Below are 23,734 nucleotides of genomic sequence, written 5' to 3'. Positions count from 1 at the left end.
CTGAATCCCAGTGCCTTGAACATCAGCATAAATGGAGTGACTAAAGCATGACGCACACCTGAACCCGAGCATGAGCCTAATGATGTTTTTCAATGTCCATTTATTTATTCAGTAAATATTGACTGGATAATTGTGCCAAGTCCTCTGAGAATACTTGCTGGAATAAGGCCTGGCCTGTACCCTTGGTGTGAGCAGAATCTGTTGAATGAGACAGGCAAGAGAATGGGACAGTAGGCGTGGTCTAGTGTGTTATGATGTCCAGGAGAGGAGCGTGGTTCAAGGCTTAAGGAACTCAAGGTGTCGGATTCCTGGAGCAAAGGCATGTATCATTTAAGACCAGGAGAGTGAAATGGAGGATAAGAAAGGGAGGCAGGGAATATTCCAGCAGGGAGAAAAGATTTTTTTTTTTTTTGAAAGACAATGAGACACATTGCAATTATATAGAATGTTAGGACTTTTTTGTTTTGTTTTTAGTAGGGGAATGGATTAACTGGGCATAGGTATTACGGAGGGCATGTGTTGTGATGGGTATTACATGCAACTAATGAATCATTGAACACTACATCAAAAACTAATAATGTACTATACAGTAGCTAACTGAACTTAATGAAAAAAGCCATTAATTGAATGTTGATCATCATTTAGAGCAGGAGTCAGCAAACGGTGGACCTAGACCAAACTTAGCCTGCTTCCTGTCTTTATAAATAAAATTTTATCAGAACCCAATCATGCCCATTCATCTGAAGTATTATCTATGTCGCTTTCATGCTACAAGGGCAGAGCTAAGTAACTGTGGCAGAGACTACCTGGCAACAAAGCCAAAATTATTTGCTATCTGGCCCTTTACAGAAGCATCTGTTGTCCTAATTTAGAGCGCAGTTTCCATAAGCAGGAATTTACTGTTGGTGGGAATGTTAGTAGTTGCATGAGGTTGGAGGGGCTGACACGCAAGGAAAAATTAGAGTGGTGACTGATGATGCTGTAGAAGTGGTCAGGAGCTCAAGTAAGAAGCTTAGACTGTATTCTGGGAGCCACGAGGAACCTCTGAAGGTTTCTATGCAGGGAGGCGTGTGGTCAGCACAGCAAGAGGCAGTGACTACACTTGGTATGAAAGCACAGAGTCGTATATAGAATCATTGAATACTCCTATTGTACACTGGAGACTACTATGACACTGTTAATTATACTTCAATTTAAAAAAAAGAGTTTGAGGGAGTTTCTGGAGCCACACTGCTTTCCTCAGATCCCAGCACCATCACTTTACTGGTTGTGACCCTCAGGCCAGTTACCTCCATGTGTCTTAATTGGTAGAAGGGGAAATGATGATAATAATGATAATACCTATTGCACGGGAGTGGAGAAAATTAAAGTTAATTCAGGTAGAGTACCAGGCCCCAGAGGAGGTTTTCAGTCATTGCTGCTGCTACCGTCCTGCCTCAATGATCATTCCGGCTACTGGGGAGAGAATGGTCCAGAATGGGAGAACCTGGTGGTAGAGTGCTAGGTGTTTGGGCAGGAGTTGGTGTCCTGTGCCTAGGTGGATCGCTGTGAAGTTTGGGTCAGCTGCTGTCATGGTTGCTGGGACCTTCACTCTGAATATCTCCACCATGGTCATCATCATCTCTTCTGCCCTCCTTTTTTCCAGGCCTTCAAGAGTGCACTGATGAGCTCCTACTGGTGCTCGGGGAAAGGGGACGTAATCGATGACTGGTGCAGATGTGACCTCAGCGCCTTTGATGCCAATGGGCTCCCCAACTGCAGCCCCCTCCCGCAGCCCGTGTACGTATGTATGGTCCCTCTTCCTTTGGCCACCCTTTTCCATGGACTCACAGTTCTATCCTTCCAGCCCAGGCCATGACTTGCTTCTGTTTCCAGAGCATGTCACCAGATCCCTAAAGTCTCTGGAACCTACCTCTTTGAGAAAGCAGGAAGTTTTGGCAGAATACAAATCTGCTTTTTTAAATGATGCCCTGGGTTTATGTTTACTTCTTCACTCATCTGTTCAGAACGGGTTTACTGGGCACTGACTACTGGTGGAAATTGGGGCCACTGAGAAAAAGAGAATGTAGAACCTTTTCAAAGAAATGTCATTTCATTTATTCATTCAACACATAATTTTTGAATACCTGCTATGTGTCAGACACTGAGAATTCATCAGTGAGCAAGATAGTCTGTGCACTTGGGGAGTTGACCATTTAGTGAGGGGACAGCTGGGCAAAAACAGGAAAAAATGATACAGTTTAAAAAGTTGATAAAAATATGAAAGAAAAAAAGAAGTGTTGGAAGAGAGAAGAATAGGTGTTCGCTGGAGGGGAGGGAGTTAGGGAAGTCTCTCTAAAAAGACCTAAATGGGAGTAGTTTTCCAGATGACAAATGGCACCAGTCATGGTTCAGGCAAACGGAAGAGCCCATGTGAAATCCCTGAGTAAATGAACCATTTGAGGACAGTAAAGGAGGCCATCTGGACTGATGGAGCAGGGTTAAGACAGACAATGCTGCGAGGAGCATAGGCGAGTGAGGCAGGAGCCAATATGGAGGGACCAGAGTCCTTTAACACCCCTCTGTGTGTGTGTTGGGGAGATTACACTGTAAGATAGTTCTTGAAGAGGTACTATAATGTGTAGTGGAAACAGAGAAGGAATCTGGGCTGGGTATAAGCAAAGCAAAATTACTACCATCATGGTTCTGTCCCCAACTTGCTGGGTGATTTTTTGCAAATAATTTTCCTTTTCTGGGCCTTACTTTCCCATCTTTGAAATGAGGTGATTGCACGTCCCAGCCTCGAAGCATCTTTCCAGTTATAACCTTCAATCATTCTGCTCTGTCTTAGCATGTAAAAGGATATTCTGGGACTCCGACCCTCTCTGAGGAAGTATTGATTTAAGGATATTAAAGAGTGACTGCTCTATTGGATTGGAAAGAATGACAAGAGGGTTGAGGCTACTGTGTTTGAAGGCATCATCAATTTAATTGATGATGAAGCACTGCTGAGAATACAGTTTAGACAAATGGAAAGTTAATCAGTTTTCTGTGAGCATGTATTATGGGCTTGGATTAATTTATTGGATCCCACATTGATCCTGAAAGGTAACTCTTCTCAACCCTGCTTTATGGACAAGGAAGGGGAGGCTGAAAGAGGTATAATGAATTGCCAGCGTCCATACAAAGGCTTGTTGGTGGGTCAAAACAGGACGTGAGCCTGAATCCTGGGCTTTTCATCTTGAGATATGCAGGCTCTTTGAGGGAGCAGACCATACTGCTAGAGAACAACCAGCTTTCCCTGTCACCCTTTCTAGGCTTCGTCTGTCCCCAACAGTAGAGCCATCCAGCACGGTTGTCTCCTTGGAGTGGGTGGACGTTCAGCCAGCAATTGGGACCAAGGTCTCGGACTATATTCTGCAGCACAAGAAAGTGGATGAGTACACAGATACGGACCTCTACACAGGTAAGTAGGAAGCCCGTGACTTCCCATTTTGTTAGGATAGTGAGACAGAGGAGAGAAATGGATTTTCCAAATGACTTTGGAGACTTAGTCTCATCTGACACGGGAAGGCATTTGAGGTTTCATTGTTTAGTGATGGTCACCTGATGCCCAGTACTCTGGGGTTCTTTTTGTTTGTTTGTTTGTTTATGGTTTTCAGTAGGGAATGATAGTAAATTGTAACTGAAAAACTTTCTGATTCTCTGAGTTCAACCCTCAAAGTCCATGATCAAAGGGTTAGTTAATTCAGAAGAGGATTTAACCTTTTCTGCTTGGAAAGGCATAGATGTCACATATTTGAATACCTGAATCTGAAATATATTCTCTCTAGGACTGAAGTCAAGAAAATGAAGGAATTGCCTTTTCTAGTGAGAGTGAGACCTGTTATCTCTAGTGAGATGGTTTCGTATTCAGTGCTGAGGAAGAGGGATTTGGAAATGATTCAGGCACACTGGATCATGATGAGATGAGAAAAGGGACTTTTAAGAGAGTTCCGCTAGGTTGTAACTCCTGAGGGCTCTCCCTGAGGAGAAAGTCTGAGAATGTCTGAGAGAAGTTCTGATGTCGGACATAGCCAAGAAGCTATGTCGTCCTGGAGCTGGAGTCTGTGGGGGGGGGTGGTGTTGCTTTAAGGCAGCCTGGGAATCTGGGTCTGTGGTAGTTAGTCTGGCACTGGGGCCAAGGGGAGCCCAGGCCACAGCGACACCCCCTGGGCCTGTTGGAACTGGCAGGCACCAGGATGGGTTGGGAACCTGAGTTCATGGGAGCCTGGTGCCATGAAAGCTTCTGGAGCCTGAATAGCTGGTGGTCCTAGCTGGGGGCCTAGCATCTTAAGAGTCTGCTGGGAGCCACCTATATCCAAGGGTGTTGGCCAGGTGCTAGAACAGGGCAGCTGCAGGGTTTCTAGGGAAGTCAGGCACACACTTCTCTCTCCTTCCACAGGGAGGATTAGGATAGTGGATCTGTCTTTCTTAACCTGCTTACCATAGGTTTTCCTACTTTTTGTGCTTCACCCAGGTGCTATAATATAATCCCTTACCCATAAACCTTAGTTCTGTGGAAGTATTTGTGTGCATGGATAGTTGTTGAAATTGATTATGGAGAATGAGGGGCAAAGGAACAAGTGCCGTTATTTTTCTAACTTTGCTCTGCAGATTTCTAACTTCGCCTGGTTTTAGAGATCAAGTAAGTGAGTCCCAAAGAGGTGTGTGACTTTCCCAAAGTCCTACAACCAGTATCTGGTAAAGCCAGGCTTTACAATCAGGTTATACTCCCAGCACAGTGCTGCTCGTTCTTTAGGTACCATCATACTTAATGACGAAAGACTGAATGTTTGTTTGCTGAGAGATTTTTGTTTTGTTTTAATTAGAAGTGGATTTTGAATTTTCTGAGTCTATTGAAATGATCATACAATTTATGTTTCTTAGTTTGTTTAATATGGCAAATTGCATTAAAAATGTCATAAATTGCATTGACCGATTTCCAAATGATAAAAAAACTTACATTCCCAGAGTAAATAAATCCCATGTGGTCATGATGCATTATCCTCTTTTAATACGTTGTTGGATATGATGTGTTAAAATTTTGTTTAGAATTTTTGCATCTGTGTTTGTGAGAGATTCTGAGTTTTCTTGTGATTCTTTTATCTGTTTTCATGATCAGGGTCAATTCTGGCCACAGAAAGTAAATTGCAAAATATTTCCCCCCTTTTCTGTTTTCTAAAAGAATTTGGGTAGAGTTAATAATATTTCTTCCTTAATTATTTAGTAGAATTCACCAGTAAAATATCTGGGTTTAGAGTTTTCCCTGTCAGAAGGTTTTAACTACCAGTTTAATTGTCTGATTAGATACAGACTTATTCAGGTCGAGACTTGTATGTTTGAAGGAATTTGCCATATAAGTTACAGAATTTACTGGCAAGAAGTTGTTTGTAACATTCTATAATTATTCTTTTAATATCTGTGAAAAGTGTAGTAATATCGCTGTCTCATTCTGGATTTTGGTAGTTTAACTTATCTTTCTTTTATTTTCTGACTGATCTGAATAGAAGGTTATGTAATTTATTTACCTTTTCAAACCAATCAGCTTTCATTTCATCAGTTTTCACTATTGTTTTCTGTTTCACTGAGTTCTGTTGGGATCTTTGTCATTTCTTTTCTTTGGCCGACTTTGGATTTAGTTCACTCCTCTTTTTTTCCAGATTTTTAATGTAGCAGGTGAAGTTGTTGATTTGACATTTTTCTTGTAATATAAGTATTCCCCTTAACTACTGCTTTAGTGGTTTACCTATGTTTGATAAGTTAAGTTTTCATTTTCATCTTCATTCAGTTCAAAATACATTTTAATTTCCCTTTTGTTTTCTTCTTTGATTTATGGGTTCTTTACTGTAATTTATTTAACGGTACTTATTTTCCAAATATTTGGGAATTTTACAAACATCTTTTTGCTCTTGCATTTTGGTTTGATTTCACAATGTCAAAGAACTTAATTTTTATGACTGTAATCATTTTTAATCTAATGAGATTGCTTTTATGGACCTGAATCTGGCCTGTCCATTTTAAGAGAACATATATTCTTCTCTTTGTGAATGGGATAATAATATAAATGCCAACCAGATCAAACTGGTTATGTTTCTCAAGTCTTCTAAACGCTTTCTGATCTTCTGTTTTGTTGTATCAATACTTGAGAGAGTGGTATTGAAACCTCTGACAATAATTCTGAATTTACCTGTTTCTTTCTATAGGTCTATCAGTTCTTACTCCATGTATTTTGAAGCTCTGTTATTAAGGGCACAAACATTTAGAAACACTAGATCCCCTTGATGAATTGATCCCTTTATTACTGTGAAAATGTTGTCTGTATCCTTGTTACTTGCTCTAAAATCTGTCTTGGTATTGATACAACGACTCCAGCTTTCTTCCAATTAGCGTTAGATGGTTCTAAAATTTTCCATTCTTTTACTTTTGCATTATTTGTGTCTTTATATTTAAAATGTATTTCTTATAGCCAACATATCTGTAGATCTTTTTAATTTTTTTAATCCTGTCTGATATTATTACATTTAACTTTGGACTATATTTAGACTGTTCATATTTAACGTGTTATTTTTGTAGTCAATATAAGTTTATCGTCTTGCTACTTGTTTTCTCTTGTCCCATCTTTCTTTGCTCCTTTTTTTTCTTTTTCTATCTTTTTTTTTTTTTTTGGATTGAGTGTTTTTATGATTCCATTTTATCTCTTTGGTTGACTTATTAACTATGAATGTTTTAAAATTTTATTTTAGTGGTTGGTTTAGTGTTTACCTATGCATATCCAACTTATGACAGTATACCTTTAAAGCTATTATACCACTTTATAGTATGAGAACCTTATAATAGTATACTTTTATTTTTCTCCTCCTAGCCTTTACTGTATTGTCATATATTTTGCATTATATATGTGTGTGTGTGTTTCATAATTCTGTTACTGTTTTTCCCTAAATAATAAATTATATTTTAAAAGATGTTTAATAAGAAAACTATTTTTTTAAGAAAATTAATTTTACTTTTTAAGAAAAACAATTTTATGTATTTACTCAGGTAGTTACCATTTTTGCTGCTCATTATTCCTTCACGTACCTATTTTCATGTGATTTCATTGTCCTGTCTGAAGAATGTCTTTTTCTATTGCTTGTATTTTAGATCTATTAGTGATTGATTCTTTCAGCTTTTGCTTTTAGAAGTTATTGCTGGGTACAGAATTCTAGCTTGACAGACTTTTCTTTTAGTAATTTAAAAGTGTTGCTCCTCTGTCTTGGTTGCATGGTTTGCATTGAGAACAATCTGCTTTATTCCTGTCTTTGTTGCCCTGTACATACATACCATTTTTGTCCTGTGGTTCCTTGTAAGATCTTCTGTTTAATATCAATTTTGAGTAATTGTATTCTTTTCTTGTGCTTGAGGTTCATTGAGTTTCTTGATTGTATGGATTTGTAATTCTATCATATTTGGAAATTTGGGGGCCATTATTAAAAAAAAATATATATATATATATATATTTTTTTTTTTCTTCCTGACCATCCTTCTTCTCCTTCAGTGATTCCAATTACATGTATTTTTGCCCATGTGAAGTGATTCTTTTTTTTTTTAATTTTATCTAATTATTTCTTCTTTATTTGTTTCTAGCACTGTGTCTTCAGTACCTTCTGCAAAGTCTACCCTGTTGTTAACCCCATCTGGTGAATTTTTCATCTCAGACATTATAATTTTCATCTTTAGAAGTTCAATTTGGATCTTGTTAATATATCACACACCTTAACATTTTTGACATATGGAATGGAGTCAGAAGGGTTTTAATGTCTTTATATGCTAATTCTAACGTCTGGGTCGGTTTAAATGGATTGGTTTCTCTCCTCGTTATGGATTGCATTTTCCTGCTTCTTTATATGCCAGGTAATTTTTGACTGAATGCCAGACATTTTGATTTTTTTCCTTGTTGGGTGCTGGGTATTTTTGTATTCCTATAAATATTTTTGAACTCTGTTCTGGGACACAGTTAAGTTTCTTGGAAATAGATTTATTCTTTTGGGTCTCACTTTTAAGATTTGTTAGGTGGAGCCAGAGCAGTGTTTAGTCTAGGGCTAATTATTTCCTACTACTGAGGCTAGACCTTTCTATGTGCTCCACACAATGGCCTGTGAATTATGAGATTTTCCAGTATGACTGGTAGGAACAGGCACTATTTTTGGCCCCTACATGAGCACTTGGCACTGTTCCATCTAATCCTCTTGAGGTGGTAGTTTCCTCACTTAAAATTCATCAGTCTGTATTGTGCTGAATATCGAAACAGGACCCTCCACAGATCTCTTCAGTTTTCTCTTTGTGTAGCTCTCTCTTCTTCATTCCTCTATCCCTACAGTCATTGTGGTCTCTCCAGACTGAGAACTCTTGTCTTCCCAGTGTAGAGAATTGTACATGAGTATATCTATAATATCCCTCTCTCTGCACCATGACCTAGAAACCCTTTAAAAGCAATAATCTGGGGAAATTTTAGGGCTCACATAATTTGTTTCCCATCTTTCAGCATCTCTGTTCTGTCCTTTGTTGCCTGAATTCCAGTATGAACTTTTTTTTTTAAGTACTATTCTCTTTTCTTTGTTAATTTCTTTGTCTCGGAAGTTGGAGAAATTAATCTAGTCCCTGTTTCTCCATCTAATCCAGAAATGGAAATCCTCTTGATTTCCTCTTGTTTCTCTTGATTACCCAGGAACCAGAGCTCTGATCCAAGCATTACCTTTTTTATTTTTTTTAATAGAGATAAAATTTACTTATTTTTAGGTAATATACTGAGGTCACCCCATACAGATATCACCTCTTTTTCTTCTTCTTTCAAAAGTTTGAAGGTGATGACATAGCTACCTCCATCTTTACAGATTGTAATCCTTTCTTGTATGACTTGACTTTCATTCTTTCCACTGCTCAATGCTTAAATTTTTTAAAGGGCAGTTTTAAAGGGCAATGGCCTTGTGTCTTTAGGACTTGCAATCCTCCCGCAAGGCCTGGCATACATAGATTTTCAAAGTTGAATGAATTGGTCTATGGGTAGCTATTGAAATCTACATTTGTATATATAAGTATATAGATATATAGATATAGTTATCTTAAGTGTACGACTATGACATTAGCTCCTTAAGTGCTGTGTGACCTAAGAGGGTCTTATGTAGCCCTACAGGCTAGCTGAATACATCATAAGGCTTCTGAAAAGTATGATGATCAACTGAGGCTATGGATGATTGGGGGTACCCATCTGAAGCAAAACCCACATTTTAAAATTTATTTATTTATTTTTGCCACTATACCATCTTTACCATGTCTCAGACATCTAAAAAGTTCACTCAGCCCATATTTAAGTATTTCAGCACAGGGGGGCCTGGGCAGCTCAGTTGGTTGGATGCCCGATTCTTGATTTTGGCTCAGGTAGTGATCTTGTGTCCATGGGATCAGTAGGTTCCATGCTCACCAGGAACCTGCTTGAGATTCTCTTCTTCTCCCTCTGCCCCACCCCCTGCTTTCTTTCTCTCTCTCTCTCTGAAACAAGGAAATACAGTCCAGATAAATAAATAAGTAAATCTGTTCACTTGATTGAGTTTTATCTTAGAAGTTATAAGTCTATGAGGGAATATGGGCTTTGAAAAAACATGACTTCTGCTTTCAGTTTCCACCACTCAGCACGGAGAGATCTAGGGGTAGTCATAATCTTTTCTAGGTCTCGGTTTCCTTATCCATGGAATGGGAGAGATAACACTCACTTAACAAGTTGCCTTGAGGGTCAAATTTAGTATAGTTCTTGGGAAAGTATAGGTACTAATAAATTTTGGTCACTTCTCATTTCCATGAATTAAAATAAAATGAAAGGAAAATTAAATGTTAGGAAGAAAACAGCAAGGTATTTAAAACTTGTTTTGGATAGAATAGTGAGGATTACTCACAGATTTGGCCAGGTGAGGCCAGAAAGGGGAAATGTGGGTTTTCTCCTTTGATCTCTGGATTTTTGCCAATAACTGAGTCCAGGGCTGGAATTGTTTATTTATTTGCAGGCTCACAAGCGTGTGTATGTACAGATCTACATGCATACATACTTGTTCTCTCTCTTTCTCGCTTTCACTCTCTTGCACACACACAAACGCGCACACTTTATTGCTGCCATCTGTTCAACATCCTTTTGAACTAGCTCTTTCCCTGCCCCCCATCCCTGAGTTTGGCGCTCTCTGTGTCTTTCAGAGAAGCTATTGCACTGTCGGTTCTGGGACTCTATTGGGAAAGCCAAACATAAGTAGCCTCCTATTCCAGTTGTTTTGAGCAGAAATGGGGCTTGTTTTGGGGGGTGACTAAATTCCCCACATGCTAATCTGTCATCGATATTAAAAACAGACGTCTGGTTCTCCCGCATGGCCTCATCAGAGCAATTGGCATAGGTTTCAGCCTTTTGGGAAGGGGTAGAGACAGGGGGTGGGAATATGAAGTGGGGGCTGAGACACAGCAGATTTAATAAAGCCAAATCCCATGATTGACTTATGAAGAAACCAGCTGGGGAGGGGTGGGGACTTGCCTGGAGGTCACACATAGGATGAGTTAGTGGTAGAGTTAGAGATAGAATGGAGACTCTGGTTTCTCTTCCTGCGTTCTCTGCCAAATACAGACATCTTTCTCCCAGTGCATCTTATCTCTAGTATCCTATGCTCTTGTTGAGAATAAACATAACCAAGAGTCAGAGGGAAACTAGGGTATATAGGTCATCTGTCTGCCTGGGCAAGATGAAGTAATTAGCCACCTGATGGCAGCTGGAAGGCTCTGACTTTCTAGGGAATGCAGCCCCTCAGACTCCTCACTTCTTGGCTACTTTCATATATGTTGGCTTCCATAAACCCTGAAAGTTGAGAGTAGGACCACAGACATTGAGTCTGATTAGAAGGATCAGAAGAGTGAAGGGAAGAAGCAGAAGGGTCTCACTCACTCTCATAATCTCCCATCGCACTCCCCTGCATTTTCTTTGGTAATCTGCTGGAATTTTTTTTTTTTTTAACCTTTTGAAAATCAGAGACTTATGTCTTACCATGGGCTTTCCAACTTCAACTTGTTTCAGGGCTGGAAGCCCAGTGGACTCTCTTGACCCCCACAGGGGCAGCAGGCCCTCTCCACCATCCCCCCAACCTCCTCATGGAAGGCAGCAACATGTGGAGCTGGTCAGTGCCCCTTTCTGCCCTGGCATCTGGGAGCCTGCTGGGCTGTTCCCCAGCTGATCAATACCAGGCTTCCCTTCTGCCAGCTCTCAGCTTTTGTCTGGGTCTCCTCCTTTCTCTGTCCTTTCTGACTCACTCTCTCTCTCTCTCCTTTTTTTCCTCCCTCTCTGTGTCTTCTGTTTCTCACCCCATCTTCTCTTGTGTTTGTCTCTCTGAACTGAATTAGGTATGAGCTGCTCATCTAGAGTCATCTATCTGGGCCAAGGATGATGTCCAGAATGGTGAGAAGACACCTCTGTCCACCCCAACCAATTCTGTATCGTCTTCCTCCCTGCTCCCATTAAGTCTAATCTACAAATGATAGACACCCCCACCCACACGCACCTCATGCCATCTTAGACCTTAGACTGAAGATCTTCTCAGGGAAAGGCAAACAGTTAGGGAGGTGGATTTGTGTTGGGGAATAACTGAAGGCAAGGGACAGCATGGCCCCAATTTCCCTAGGAGCTGAGAGGACCGTGAGGGCAGCAGCTGTTATGGAACTGTTGATAAAATACTGGGGAAATTATTTATAGCTCCTCAAGCAGCGCGAGCCATGGCTTAGCCATACCCTTTGTCTGAGAATCTAGAGGGGCCCTCACCCGTCTGCCTTCTGCCGGCCCTGGACCAGCTTGAGGAAGGTGATGTCATTGGAGACTGGGCCTCATTCCCTCAGCTAGAGTGGTGGAGGCGGGGGGGATGAAGGAAATATGTTTTACAGGGTGAGGTACAAACCGACATGACTGCAAACATCTGGAACTGATATTAGGTCCTCAGAAAATGTTTCTGTCACTCCAGCTGCTTTTTGGATGAGAGCTTTCTAAAGTCAAGCACCTCCAAAGGGAAAAGGTACTTGGAGGGTCTTAGTTCTCTCCATTCCCATATGCCACCCAGCCTGCTTTCTGTATCAGAGTATTTTACAGTTCATAAAGTACACTTGTTCATCCCATCGGTGTATATGGAGATCTTACAGGGATCCAGGTACTGCAGACCATGCTGGGCATGGAAGGGTAGTAAGACAGGTGTGATTCCTGTCCTTAGGGATCTTTTACTCAATTCAGATAGAGATAGAATATAGCAAGAGTCGAGCGTGCTAGGTGTTGAGATCATTCAGATGCTCTAAGAGCACAAAATAGGGGCTTCAGAATCAGTCCAGTGGTACCAGTAAAGGCTGACCAGAGGAAGTGAGGCAACTGTTTGAGATTCTGGCCCCACTTCTGATTGTACTGATCAACCCATCTTACTCGAGACTATCAGCCTCCCATGTGGAGCTCATCCACTGGCTGAGAAGACGGCTCTTTGGGTCTTACTTCTTTGCTGCTGTTTGTACATACAGTCAAACAGCTAGAGAAAAGCACACAGTTGAGAATATTTGTCACCAGTATATCATCTGTCACCAGTTTCAGCTGGACTCTTCATGCTACCACGCAATCCCACTAGACTTCTGTCACTTGACTTTATTCTCAACCATCTTTCAACTCATGACACCCTCTTTTCCCCGCCTCTCTCAGCAGATGATCTTGTTCCCTCATTCACAGGGAAAACAGTAGAGGGAGTACTTCCACTTCCCTCTCTAACAATTTTAAATTTGTATGCTCCTTTCTGCATACTGTTCCATTTCCCTCATGATACAGGGTAAGAGACACTCTTTTACTTCTCTAGAATTAGTTCATTTATTCACATGGCATTTCCTAAATTCTTAGGAAACTTTACTTATTAATTACCTCCCTGTATTTTATATTCCCAGTCTCTCTTCCTTCAGTAGATTATTTTTACCATAATTTAAATATGCTCATAGGTTTTTCTTCCTAAGGAAACAAAATGGTCCATCTTACACGATCAATACAATATGTTTCTCTCCCCTTCTTAATAAACATACTTCTGAAAGTAGAGTCTGTAGTGGTTGACCCCATTTCTTTACTTTCTACTCCTTCCTCACCTCCCTTCACTTCACTCTGTCTCCTGCTACCACCAAGTTACTGAAATATTTTTCTCTGCAAAGGTCTGTGACTCCCATGTCATTAAGTCCAAGGACTTGGTTTTTTGTTTTTGTTTTTTGTTTTTGTCGTAAACTTACTTGATATTTTCAATCATTCTTTGGGGTTGGCTATCCTCTTCTGAAACCTTGGCTTTTCTTACTTTCCTTGGTCCCATGCTCCTGGTTTTCTACTAGCCTCTCTGACTCTAACTCAGCCTGCCTTGCTGGGTCCTCCAGTTTACTCTTTAAATCTTACAGTCCTTAGACCTTGGTCTTCTATCTTCTCTTCTTAATTTAAACTGTCTCTAGGCTACCACATCCACTCTATAGTTAAAATCAGTACATTTTCTGCTCTTACATTTGCATTTCCACCTCATACTTCTGAGCTCTCTACCCATATCTAGCTAACTAAGGCATGTGCAGTTTGATGTCTCACGAACAGTCCAAACTCAACCAATCCAAAACTGAGCTTGTTACCATCTCCCCACAGATGTGCTCCTGTCCCAGTGTTCATTTACTCTCTGTAACTCCTACCACTGTAAACTGAATCCCTTGAAGCAGAACTCCAAGGTTCAATTCTTTTCTCTTGTTCATCCTCCTATTCAATTCATAACCAAGTTATTTTGCTTTGATTTCCAGTGTTTTCTTCCACCTTTATTGAGGTATAATTGACCTGTAATGTTGTCTCTTAGTACACTCCTTCCTTTCCTACCGCCTGTTGTGAGCCACCGTCATCTCTTCCTCCATCCATCTACCTTCTGATTAGTTTTCATATTAGCCACTTTTTATCCCTTTCAGTTCTCAGCTCTAAAGCCAGAGCTACCCTTCAAAATACAACTTTTGATCATAGTCAGTACCTATCACAGTGCCTGGCTTACCATGGATGTTCAATTAACACTTGATGAACAGATACCTGATTTATAATACTACTCTCCTGACTTAAACCTTTAAGAGCTTTCCATAACTCTTCTAACCGAATGAAAAAAAAATGACATGGCCTACCAGGTTATGAATAATTATTCTTACCTCCTTCTCCAGTCTTCTATCTATTCTTGATATCACCAATTTTCCTTCCCACTGGGGTCTGTACACTCAGATTTCAGCTTAAATGTCACTTATCTAAATCCTTAGAACCTATTTGACCCTCTCATTGATTATGTGAACTTTTAGCATTTAATATTCCCTTGCTAGCACTTATTATAATTATAATGAATGCGTTTTGACTGGGGGGATGGGCTTAGCATTCACTTTTCTCACTAGAATATTAGCTCTTCCAAAGCAGAATTATGTTCCTCTTTTTCATCACTCCATCCCCACGGCCTAGTAAAATGTATAGTAGGCACCTAAAGACCTGAAGTGTGAGCAGGAAATAGTGAGATGAAGTGAAGATTGAGGGGACAATGAGTGGGGAGAATATTCCAGGTATAGGGAAAAGCATGTGCCATAGCCTGAAGGAATAAAAGGGTGATGTGGCTGGAGTTTAAATTTTGAGTGGTAGAAGTAAAGGAGACAACAGAAGGGGTGAGATTATGGTGAGTTGTTTAAGGCATGCTAAAGAATGTATTTTTTTTTTTTTTTTTTTACCCTGGCTGCTCAATGGAAGACGAATTGAACCACCTTGAAATCTAGTGTCTTATCTTATCCACAAATTAATCCTACCAAGTAGGAGGAAATTATCTCCATTTATAGGTGAGGGAATTGAAGATCAGGCTTGTGAAGTTGGTAGTTGAAGGTCCAACTTCTAAGAAGAGTGGGATCATGAATTGAACTTTGGACTTTTGATCATTTAATCTACGTTTTTGTTTTTGTTTTTGTTTTCCCATTTCTCACTGCCAGTGTATTATCAGTTAGAGGCAAGAAGCCAGGATAACTGAGTTCTCCCTGGCGAGTCTGGAGTCAGGTGAACCCAAGCCCTTGATCTCAACTTACATGACTCCAGAGATGTACCCCGAATCTTTACCTTGAGAGACATGATAGAATGAGTCAGGGCAAAGAAGGTCAATGGCAGGAAGTTCATGTAGACTGGGGATGGAATTGGTGGACTAATCCGAGCCTGGAGACTTCTAAGGGCACATGGTATAAGACTGAGGACCTCACCTCAGCTATCTCATTCTAGGCTATATTCCTAGTGCCAAAACTAGAAATTATGCACTTATCAGAAGTCATAAAGCAAAACAATCAAATCACAAGTGAAGTAGAAAGATATCCAATATAAAGAGAGCCCAAGCAAGCATGAAGCAAGAGGAGTAGCATTTATTAAGCACCTTTTCTACACCAGGAACTTTGCAGGTGTTGTAGGAAGTTCAAAAGGGAGAGAGAACCAGCATCAGCGGAGCATTTATATACCAAGGACTCATGTATGAATATTACTCATCAGAATTGTTCTGAAAAATAGTTATCATTATAGCACAGATAGGAAATTCAAGGTTCATGGGGACAGAAGCACTTGCCTAGGATATCTAGTTATTAAGTGAGGTTAGGATTTGAATCTAATTCTTTCTTGCTCAGAAGTCCATGTTCTTTATCTCTACTCCTGGTAGAGATACCTTCCAAGGAATCCTTGAAGGGAGAAGGATGATGATGATAATTATCATTACTACTACTACTACAATTATTATTTTAATGAAAGAAAGGGAAGGCATATGTAATGAAAAAGAAATAAAAATTTTTTATTACAGATGTGGAGGAGGATTGAGCATTATTTTCAAGGCAGAAGTCATGGTACAATGTAAGCCCTGAGCTACTTGGATTATATCCTGGGCCAGGGACTGCGGGTTGACCTGTTTTATGCATTGGGTTCAGATGTGCTGCCATCATGTGCATATGACGCATCACACCTTAGGAAGGTCAGATCTGGCTCTTCTGCAGCAGCTGAACCTCTCCGGGGGAGCTTTGGGCCTGTAGCACAAGGAAACAGGGGTACTGAAACTGAGATCCAGTGAACACGCTCAGCTGACTGAACCTAAAGAGAGAGCAAAATCAAATGTCAGTGAGATTGAATTCTCCTCGTATGTCTCACCCAGAATTAGCCACATAGATAACCGCCTTGATGATTATGTTTGTAGGTACGGCTTTTCTCCACATGCTAAGTTTGACACTAGTGGCTCATATTTTTAAATTTATTTCTAGCTAACTAATAATTATGGATCAATCTATCGTATGCCATAGTTGGTTCCAGGCACTAGGGAAATGCTAGAGACGGATAGTTTTGTATTAGTTAACTGTAATTCAGAGTAGAGGACATGTATCCATCCTGTTTTGGGTTTAGTTTTGTTTTTCATTTTGATTAACCTAAAAACAGAGCCTGACCAAGGAATGGGAGCAGGTAGATTACTAGGTAGGGACACACAGGAAGCACTTACGATGGAGCTTGGACAGGGACACTCGAAGGAGAGAAAACCAGTACAGGTGTGTTCACAAGGTTATTGAGGCTCTAGTTCCCTGACACCTCCTGAGGAGGAAACAAATGTCTCCCGGAATTGCTGCCAGAATTAAGAATGCAAAGCAGGAGTATGTCTGCTCTGGCTCCCTACCTGTTGTTTGAAGATTTCCATTTGTTACACTTCTGGGCTGTGCTTGCCCAGATGAGCCAATGCCCGTGGCATCAGGGAGGACCTCAGGGCCAGAAGCAGAAAGGTACACCTGCTGTGTACTCGAGGGGGAGCACCAAACGGTGAGTCTGCACTCAGAGTGGAACTGTCTTTTGCTTTCGAAGCCAAAATCAGAGACTAGGGTTGTGTGATCACCCCAAAAGGAACCTTTTCTATACTCATTCAGAAAATATGTGTATTGGACAACACATTCGCCAATCATAGTGCTGGGTAAGCAAGTACTGTTCCTTCTTTCTTGGAGTGCTCCATCTGGGGAGAGAGATGAAAAAATGGACAACCACATGATAATATGGTAAAAATGAAATAAGTAAAAGTTACAGTGGAAGAAAAATTAGTTTGGGTTGGGGAACTGGAGATCAAGGGGGCCATCGTAAAAAGAGTGGCCCCTGACCTCAGCCTGGCAGGATGAGAAGAGTTTCAGTAGTAGAAATGAGTAAGGGGAAATCCAGATGAGGAAAGAGTGGTTACAAAGACATGAAGAGAAAGAAAGAAGGGTGCCTTGAGGAACATGAGAACATGACAGAGACTGAAGTTTGAGGTCAAGTGAAGGAGTGCCTTAAAGGCCAGGCTGATAATTTGGACTCTCTTCTCTGGGCAGTAGAGAGTGATGGAGAGTACCTATGGGTCTAAATTGTGATTGAAATACACCTTCTCATTGGCAGTTAAGACTGGCTAGGTGCAGGTGAGGTATCATGGGTGGTTGTATTGAGCCAACTGCCCCCCTCCCCCCAGTCTGGGCTTACACAAGGTGTTGGCAGCAGAACTGAGATTCTAATTTGGACAAGTAGGATGAAGGTAAAGATCCAAAGCAGGTTAGTTCCCTCCAGACATTCTCTGCCTTTGACGTCCACATGGAGAATGGCATTAGCATTCTCTTCCACCAACCAGGACAGTTTGATAATTTTTATTAATGTGTGGCCCAGTGAGTTTCCTCAGCCATCATCCATCAAACACTGCATCATGCCTTCAACAGCAGCCCACACCCAGCGCCTCGGAAGCCCATATATCATACCTCGAGTCAGGGAAGCAGACTCCCTTTTATCTTTCTTGCAAAAGCACAGATGTTTGGAATGCCAGTAAATGCACCCAGCCTTCTCTAGGGTTCAAGCACAGCTTCTCCCTAGATGACCTCTTTGGAATTCTCATTCCCAGTGCATTCTGGGCAGACAAGCTTTTCTTTTGTTCCTTTAGAACTGCTTCTGCCTCACTCTTCCAACCCTTGTGTCACAACCAGCACATTTATGTGGCCACGTCTGCCTTGTCCCAGCCGCCTGAGGCTGTTTGCAAAGCAGATGTTAATCAGTGTCTGAAAAATTTTATACCTTGATATCCTGATGCATGCCTTATTTTTAGACTTCCCTCATATCCCCCCCGCCCTTTATCAGCTGAAGAAAGAAAGGAACGTTGCCAATGGCTGGATTGCAGGAGAAATGATCTGACACTGAGGTCCTATGTGATGTAGGGACTCTAAAATGAGGTGGTTGAAACTGATCACCTCTGCGGCCTTTCTGTCTTTGAAGTTTTATGATTTCATGCCTCTAAGGTATTAAATGTATATACTATCCTTTCTTCTTTCATTCACTTTTGGCAGAGTACCTTTGTTTTTCGAAATTTCTATGGAAGTGTACCATTCATGCACAAAAGTATACTAATCATAAGTATGTATCTTGATGCGTTTTCACAAGTGAACACAGTCCTGTAGCCAGTATCCAGATCAAGAAACAGAACATTGTGATCCTCCCAGAAGCTCACCTGTGTTTCCATTGAGGCATTGACTCTCTCCTCAAGGGTAAATCTCTGTTCTGAATTTTATTTTATTTTTTTCTTTATTTTATTAGTCTACAGACTATTTTACGCTTTTTTTTTTAAAGCTATATATAAGACATGCAATATCTATTCTGTTGTGTCTGGGTTCTTTTGCTCATATTGTGAGATTCATTCATACTGTTGGGGGAGTTGTAGTTTATTATCATTCATCTTCTTCTCAAGGGAAGCTGCCATTGTAAAAGCTGGCAGCAGTTTTCATATGTACAGACCATAAGTTACATTGGAGCTGAACTTTTCTGTCCGAGAAAGCTCTTGTAGGTGGTGTCTCTTAAATATATGAAGCTAAGTCTGGTTGTGATTACTCCAGGGGAAGGATTTAATGGGGACATTTTGTGGCCTGAAAAAGGCTACCCTTTCTGTGACATTTCATACATAGCACTCAAGAGGAGCGATTTTAAATCGAGCGCTGCTGGAAATGAGTGGAAGATCCTGACCACCTCCCCTTGTGCCGTGTAGAACCTACAGGGTGAGGTGAGATCGTCTCAGCATGTAGGGGAGCTCTGCATGAGGGAAGACCAATCTGGTGTGTCAGGTTCAAAGTCACAGCATGTGCAGCCCCATTGGCACAGTAGGCATGACCCGAGAATTAGGAATGAAACATAGTCTAAAGAGTTATAGACTTGGGAGCCCATACCCAGACCTCTTTTTTTTTCTTTTTCTTTTCTTTTCTTTTTTTTTTTTTTTTAAGATTTTATATATTTATTTGACAGACAGAGATCACAAGCAGACAGAGAGAGAGGAAGGGAAGCAGGCTCCCCGCTGAGCAGAGAGCCTGATGCGGGGCTCGATCCCAGGACCCTGAGATCATGACCGGAGCTGAAGGCCGAGGCTTTAACCCACTGAGCCACCCAGGCGCCCCCACACCCAGACCTCTTGTGGCTGAAGAGTATGGTGGAGGGAAGACCACAGTGGTCCATGTCAGACAATGTGTCTGTCTCCCTCCTCCCCACCGTGGTCTGGCATAGAGCCTTACTGAACACCTGCTTTCCAAAGTAGCATCCTGTGGTGGTGGTAGGAATTGCAGGCAAGGAAGGAAGGGGGCCTCCTGGGGACCTGATCTTTTTCTCCCTTCTCTTTCTCCAATTCTTTTACAATCCAAGGGCAGAGGAGTGAGCTCACGCAGACACTAGATTTCTCAGGAATGTGTGCATGTGGGTCTAAGACAGCAATTATTCCAAACGCTAAAAGAAGGGCTTGCAGTCCAAGTTGAGGAAGTGGTCTATAAGTCATTCATTCATTCAGCTTTTGTTTTATTGAGTTTCTTTTAGCTGTCTCTTCAGTATATCTGGCACTCATGTAAGTAATACATCTTCTAATGCAATCTATCTGTCCCTTCAGTATTCATTCTTTTTTTTTTTTTAAGATTTTATGTATTTATCCATTTGTCAGAGAGAGAGAGCACAAGCAGGCAGAGGCAGAGAGAGAAGCAGGCTCCCCGCTGAGCAAGGAACCCCATATGGGACTCCATCCCAGGATCCTGGGATCATGACCCGAGCCAAAGGCAGTGGCCCAACCGACTGAGCCACCCAGGCGTCCCCTTCAGTATTCATTCTTAATGTAACTGGTTAGGTTATCCTATGGTTAGAAGTCTCCTTGTTGCTCAGCAATTCTGATATGGCCAATGATGAAACGTTTAGTGAGGAGAGCTATCTTCCTGAATCCTATTAAGCACTGAATAGATACTTGCTAATAATCGGGGTCATTTTTATCACCATAGAAGTATATGACCTTCTACCACATTCACCTACCCAAATCAATTCTCTATGCCTCAGTTTTCTTACTGAAAGAAAAAGAAAAAATTGTTACACTAGTTCATATATAAATTCCTTTATAGGTCTGTGTTTCCTAGAACCCAGGGAAATAATATCTTTTCCTCTGTCTTGCCTCAGGGTCTGTGACATGGGTTAGGCACCCATGTAAAATGGAGACTAACCATTTTTCAAAAACGTTGAGGTATGAACTGTGTACTTAAGATCCATGAATTTTATTGCATATAAATTACATTCCTCAATTTAAAAAAAGTCAATGTGAGAGGGTTTTATAGCATCCTTGGCATCATAGTATTTATTAGTAATAATGAAGTAGGAAGTGTATCATCCATTTTACCGGTGAAGACACACATGTTCTGAGATGCTAAGTAACATATCCAAGGTCAAGTGGTGTCTGGTTTTAACCACGGTTGTTGCAAAGCCTACTGCCATTTTAACTAGCTCTACCTTTTCTATGAAGGCTTTCATTCTCACCCCAGGACCTATTACGACTCTGGGTTCTGAGATATCTTTGCCCCAGAAAACCTGGCACAGGCACCATCTCGTCTGTTGCTACCGCCCCCACTGTCTGTACTCAGTGAATAAACAGACTCTTGGTTTCCGAGGCTGTGAACTGGCCCCATTTTGTAAGTCCTAAATTTGCTGCTAAAGTGTTTTACAAGATACAACCAAACAAAAGCAGGCCTTTGAATAGAAGGTCACAGTTTTGGAAGGGCCTTTTTGGGTTTTAACACTAATGCTGGGCATTAAACTCATCTCAAGCAGAGACGAATTTTCCCTCTGGATTAGAGGGATGGGTTTTCAATGACCAGTGTCATTTGGGATCCTGGAAAGCAGAGGGTGGATATTTTTGGCCTGGTTTATGCCCAGTGCCTCATTCTTCAGTTGACTCAGGTTTCTGGGTGGAGTTTTAGTTTTGTAGTAAGACTCTGGACCTAGGACAACAGTCTGGCCAATTTCCCCTCAGGTCAATCTAAAGGACAAGAAAAAATACTGGTAACATTTTCACAGGGCACGGATGGAAATGGGACCTTCAGATTCTTGTTTACATAGAAGTACAATCACTTTCAACCTGGAAGAAGAAAAGGGAGATGCTGGAAGGCTTGTTTGAAGAGGCCCAGGCATAGCCATGAACATCTTCTGCCTTTGGGTAATGCCTTCTATTTCAGGAAAACCTTTTTATACCATGCCTCATCAATTGCTCCCAATAGTTCTGTGATGTGGAGTATCCTTGGACTCATTTTCCAGATAATAAAATGGAGACTCAAAGAGGGGAGGTGACTTGACCAAGGATACATAACTGGTAAGAGGTACAGGACTACTAAGGGCTCCTGCTCTTCTTATTGCCAGCCATCCGCCATGTAAGGACTTGGGCTTATCACAGTCGGTCATTTCAGCAGCTCCTAGATGCTTCTGTCATCATCCCTACCATGTAAGTGGGAAAAACTGAAATCTGGCATGATAATGTGGGTGGTCCGAAGTTAATTACATGGCTCAGTCCCTGGCAGCCATTATTCCAGATGGCACCAGTGTGCCTCTCAGTAACCCTCCATATGGAAAGAATGGTTGCCTCCCAAACTGGCCCGAGACCTGGATGCTCTGTAACTGTATTTCTTTTTAATATGACCAGTTGATTTGAGGAAAGCAGGTTTCATCAGCTGTGAATGGGTAGCCTCTAGTACACAAGCAGTTGCTGATAAATCAGAAGGATCTTTAACTTGAGAACATGGCTCCTGTCTAAAGTCAAAGTCTCCTGTAAGATTTTATTCATAAAGGTCTCATTCTTTTCTTCTTCTTCTTTTTTTTTAATAATGTATTTTTTAAAATTTCTTTTTAAATTTCTTTTCAGCATAACAGTATTCATTGTTTTTGCACCACACCCATGCTCCATGCAATCTGTGCCCTCTCTAATACCCACGACCTGGTTCCCCCAAGCTCCTACCCCCCACCCCTTCAAAACACTCAGATTGTTTTTCCGAGTCCATAGTCTCTCATGGTTGACCTCCCCTTCCAATTTCCCTCAACTCCCTTCTCTTCTCCATCTCCCCTTGTCCTCCATGCTATTTGTTATGCTCCACAAATAAGTGAGACCATATGATAATTGACTCTCTCTGCTTGACTTACTTCACTCAGTATAATCTCTTCCAGTCCCGTCCATGTTGCTACAAAAGTTGGGTATTCATCCTTTCTGATGGAGACATAATACTCCATAGTGTATATGGACCACATCTTCCTTATCCATTCGTCCGTTGAAGGGCATCTTGGTTCTTTCCACAGTTTGGTGACTGTGGCCATTGTTGCTATAAACACTGGGGGCCAGATGGCCCTTCTTTTCACTACATCTGTATCTTTGGGGTAAATACCCAGTAGTGCAATTGCAGGGTCATAGGGAAGCTCTATTTCTAATTTCTTGAGGAATCTCCACGCTGTTTTCCAAAGTGGCTGCACCAATTTGCATTCCCACCAACAGTGGAAGAGGGTTCCCCTTTCTCCACATCCTCTCCAACACATGTTGTTTCTTGTCTTGCTAATTTTGGCCATTCTAACTGGTGTAAGGTGGTATCTCAATCTTGAAGTGTCATTAATTAGTCAAAGCACAAAGACTTGCTCTGAATGATCACTACCATTTACTGCATATGTCTATAGGTCAGATACTGGGCTAAGGACATTGAAAATATTTTCTCCTATCCTTAAAGCAATTCTGTGAGCTGCAGGTGCTCAAGGAAGTGAAACCACTTGTCCAATGCAGAATTGGGAGTTGAACAAGGCCAGAGTCCCTGCCCTTTTTGGCATGACAAACCATCTTTCAGTTATTGAACCACTGACCATAGATGTTGGAAGGGACTTTAGATATTATCAAAGTCAACTTCTATCAACTTTCAGGATGTTGCAGGTTAAGGCTTAGATAAGGAAAAGGATTATTCATTAAGATATTAAGAGGAATTGTCTCTTATTCTGCATTGGCCTGATCAAGTAGGTTTTAGAGCCTGGAACTTTCCTCCAGGATTCCCTGGGCCTGGGTATAAAGATCTTCAACAACACCAGGCCTGTCATCCCAGGAGGAATCAGAATGTTCCTAGAGATTACTCAGGTTTTCAGGGCAAGAGCAGAGGAGCCACTTTCCCCTTCTGGCTCTCCTAAAGCCCGGCCCTTGACTTCACCATTGTTTTAGGGACTGGAACACTGAAATGTGAAGGGCCATGCTACTCAAATTACCCTGGAAAATTCCCCAGATTGAATGACCCACCCATTTTTCTCCCTGTCCCTCCTCCCCTTCTTCCTGGATGAGACATAATTCTAACAATTGGGTTA

General features: G+C 41.2%; 1 protein-coding gene across 2 annotated transcripts in view; it reads left to right on the top strand.

Annotated features, from left to right (window-relative positions):
• Nucleotides 1-23,734, top strand: part of ASTN2 (astrotactin 2) — a 600,456-nt gene that overhangs the window by 450,639 nt on the left and 126,083 nt on the right. For both annotated transcript variants that reach the window (XM_045074025.1, XM_045074024.1), the window contains exons 15-16: nt 1,646-1,779; nt 3,297-3,445. In XM_045074025.1, the coding sequence (XP_044929960.1) occupies nt 1,646-1,779; nt 3,297-3,445 (283 nt within the window). The remainder of the gene's footprint in view (nt 1-1,645; nt 1,780-3,296; nt 3,446-23,734) is intronic.

This window comes from Mustela putorius, unplaced genomic scaffold (genome assembly GCF_011764305.1).
Source record: "Mustela putorius furo isolate JIRA1106 unplaced genomic scaffold, ASM1176430v1.1 tig00537301_pilon_pilon_pilon, whole genome shotgun sequence".
Taxonomy (NCBI): domain Eukaryota; kingdom Metazoa; phylum Chordata; class Mammalia; order Carnivora; family Mustelidae; genus Mustela; species Mustela putorius.
This window is presented reverse-complemented; position numbering and strand designations above follow the sequence as displayed.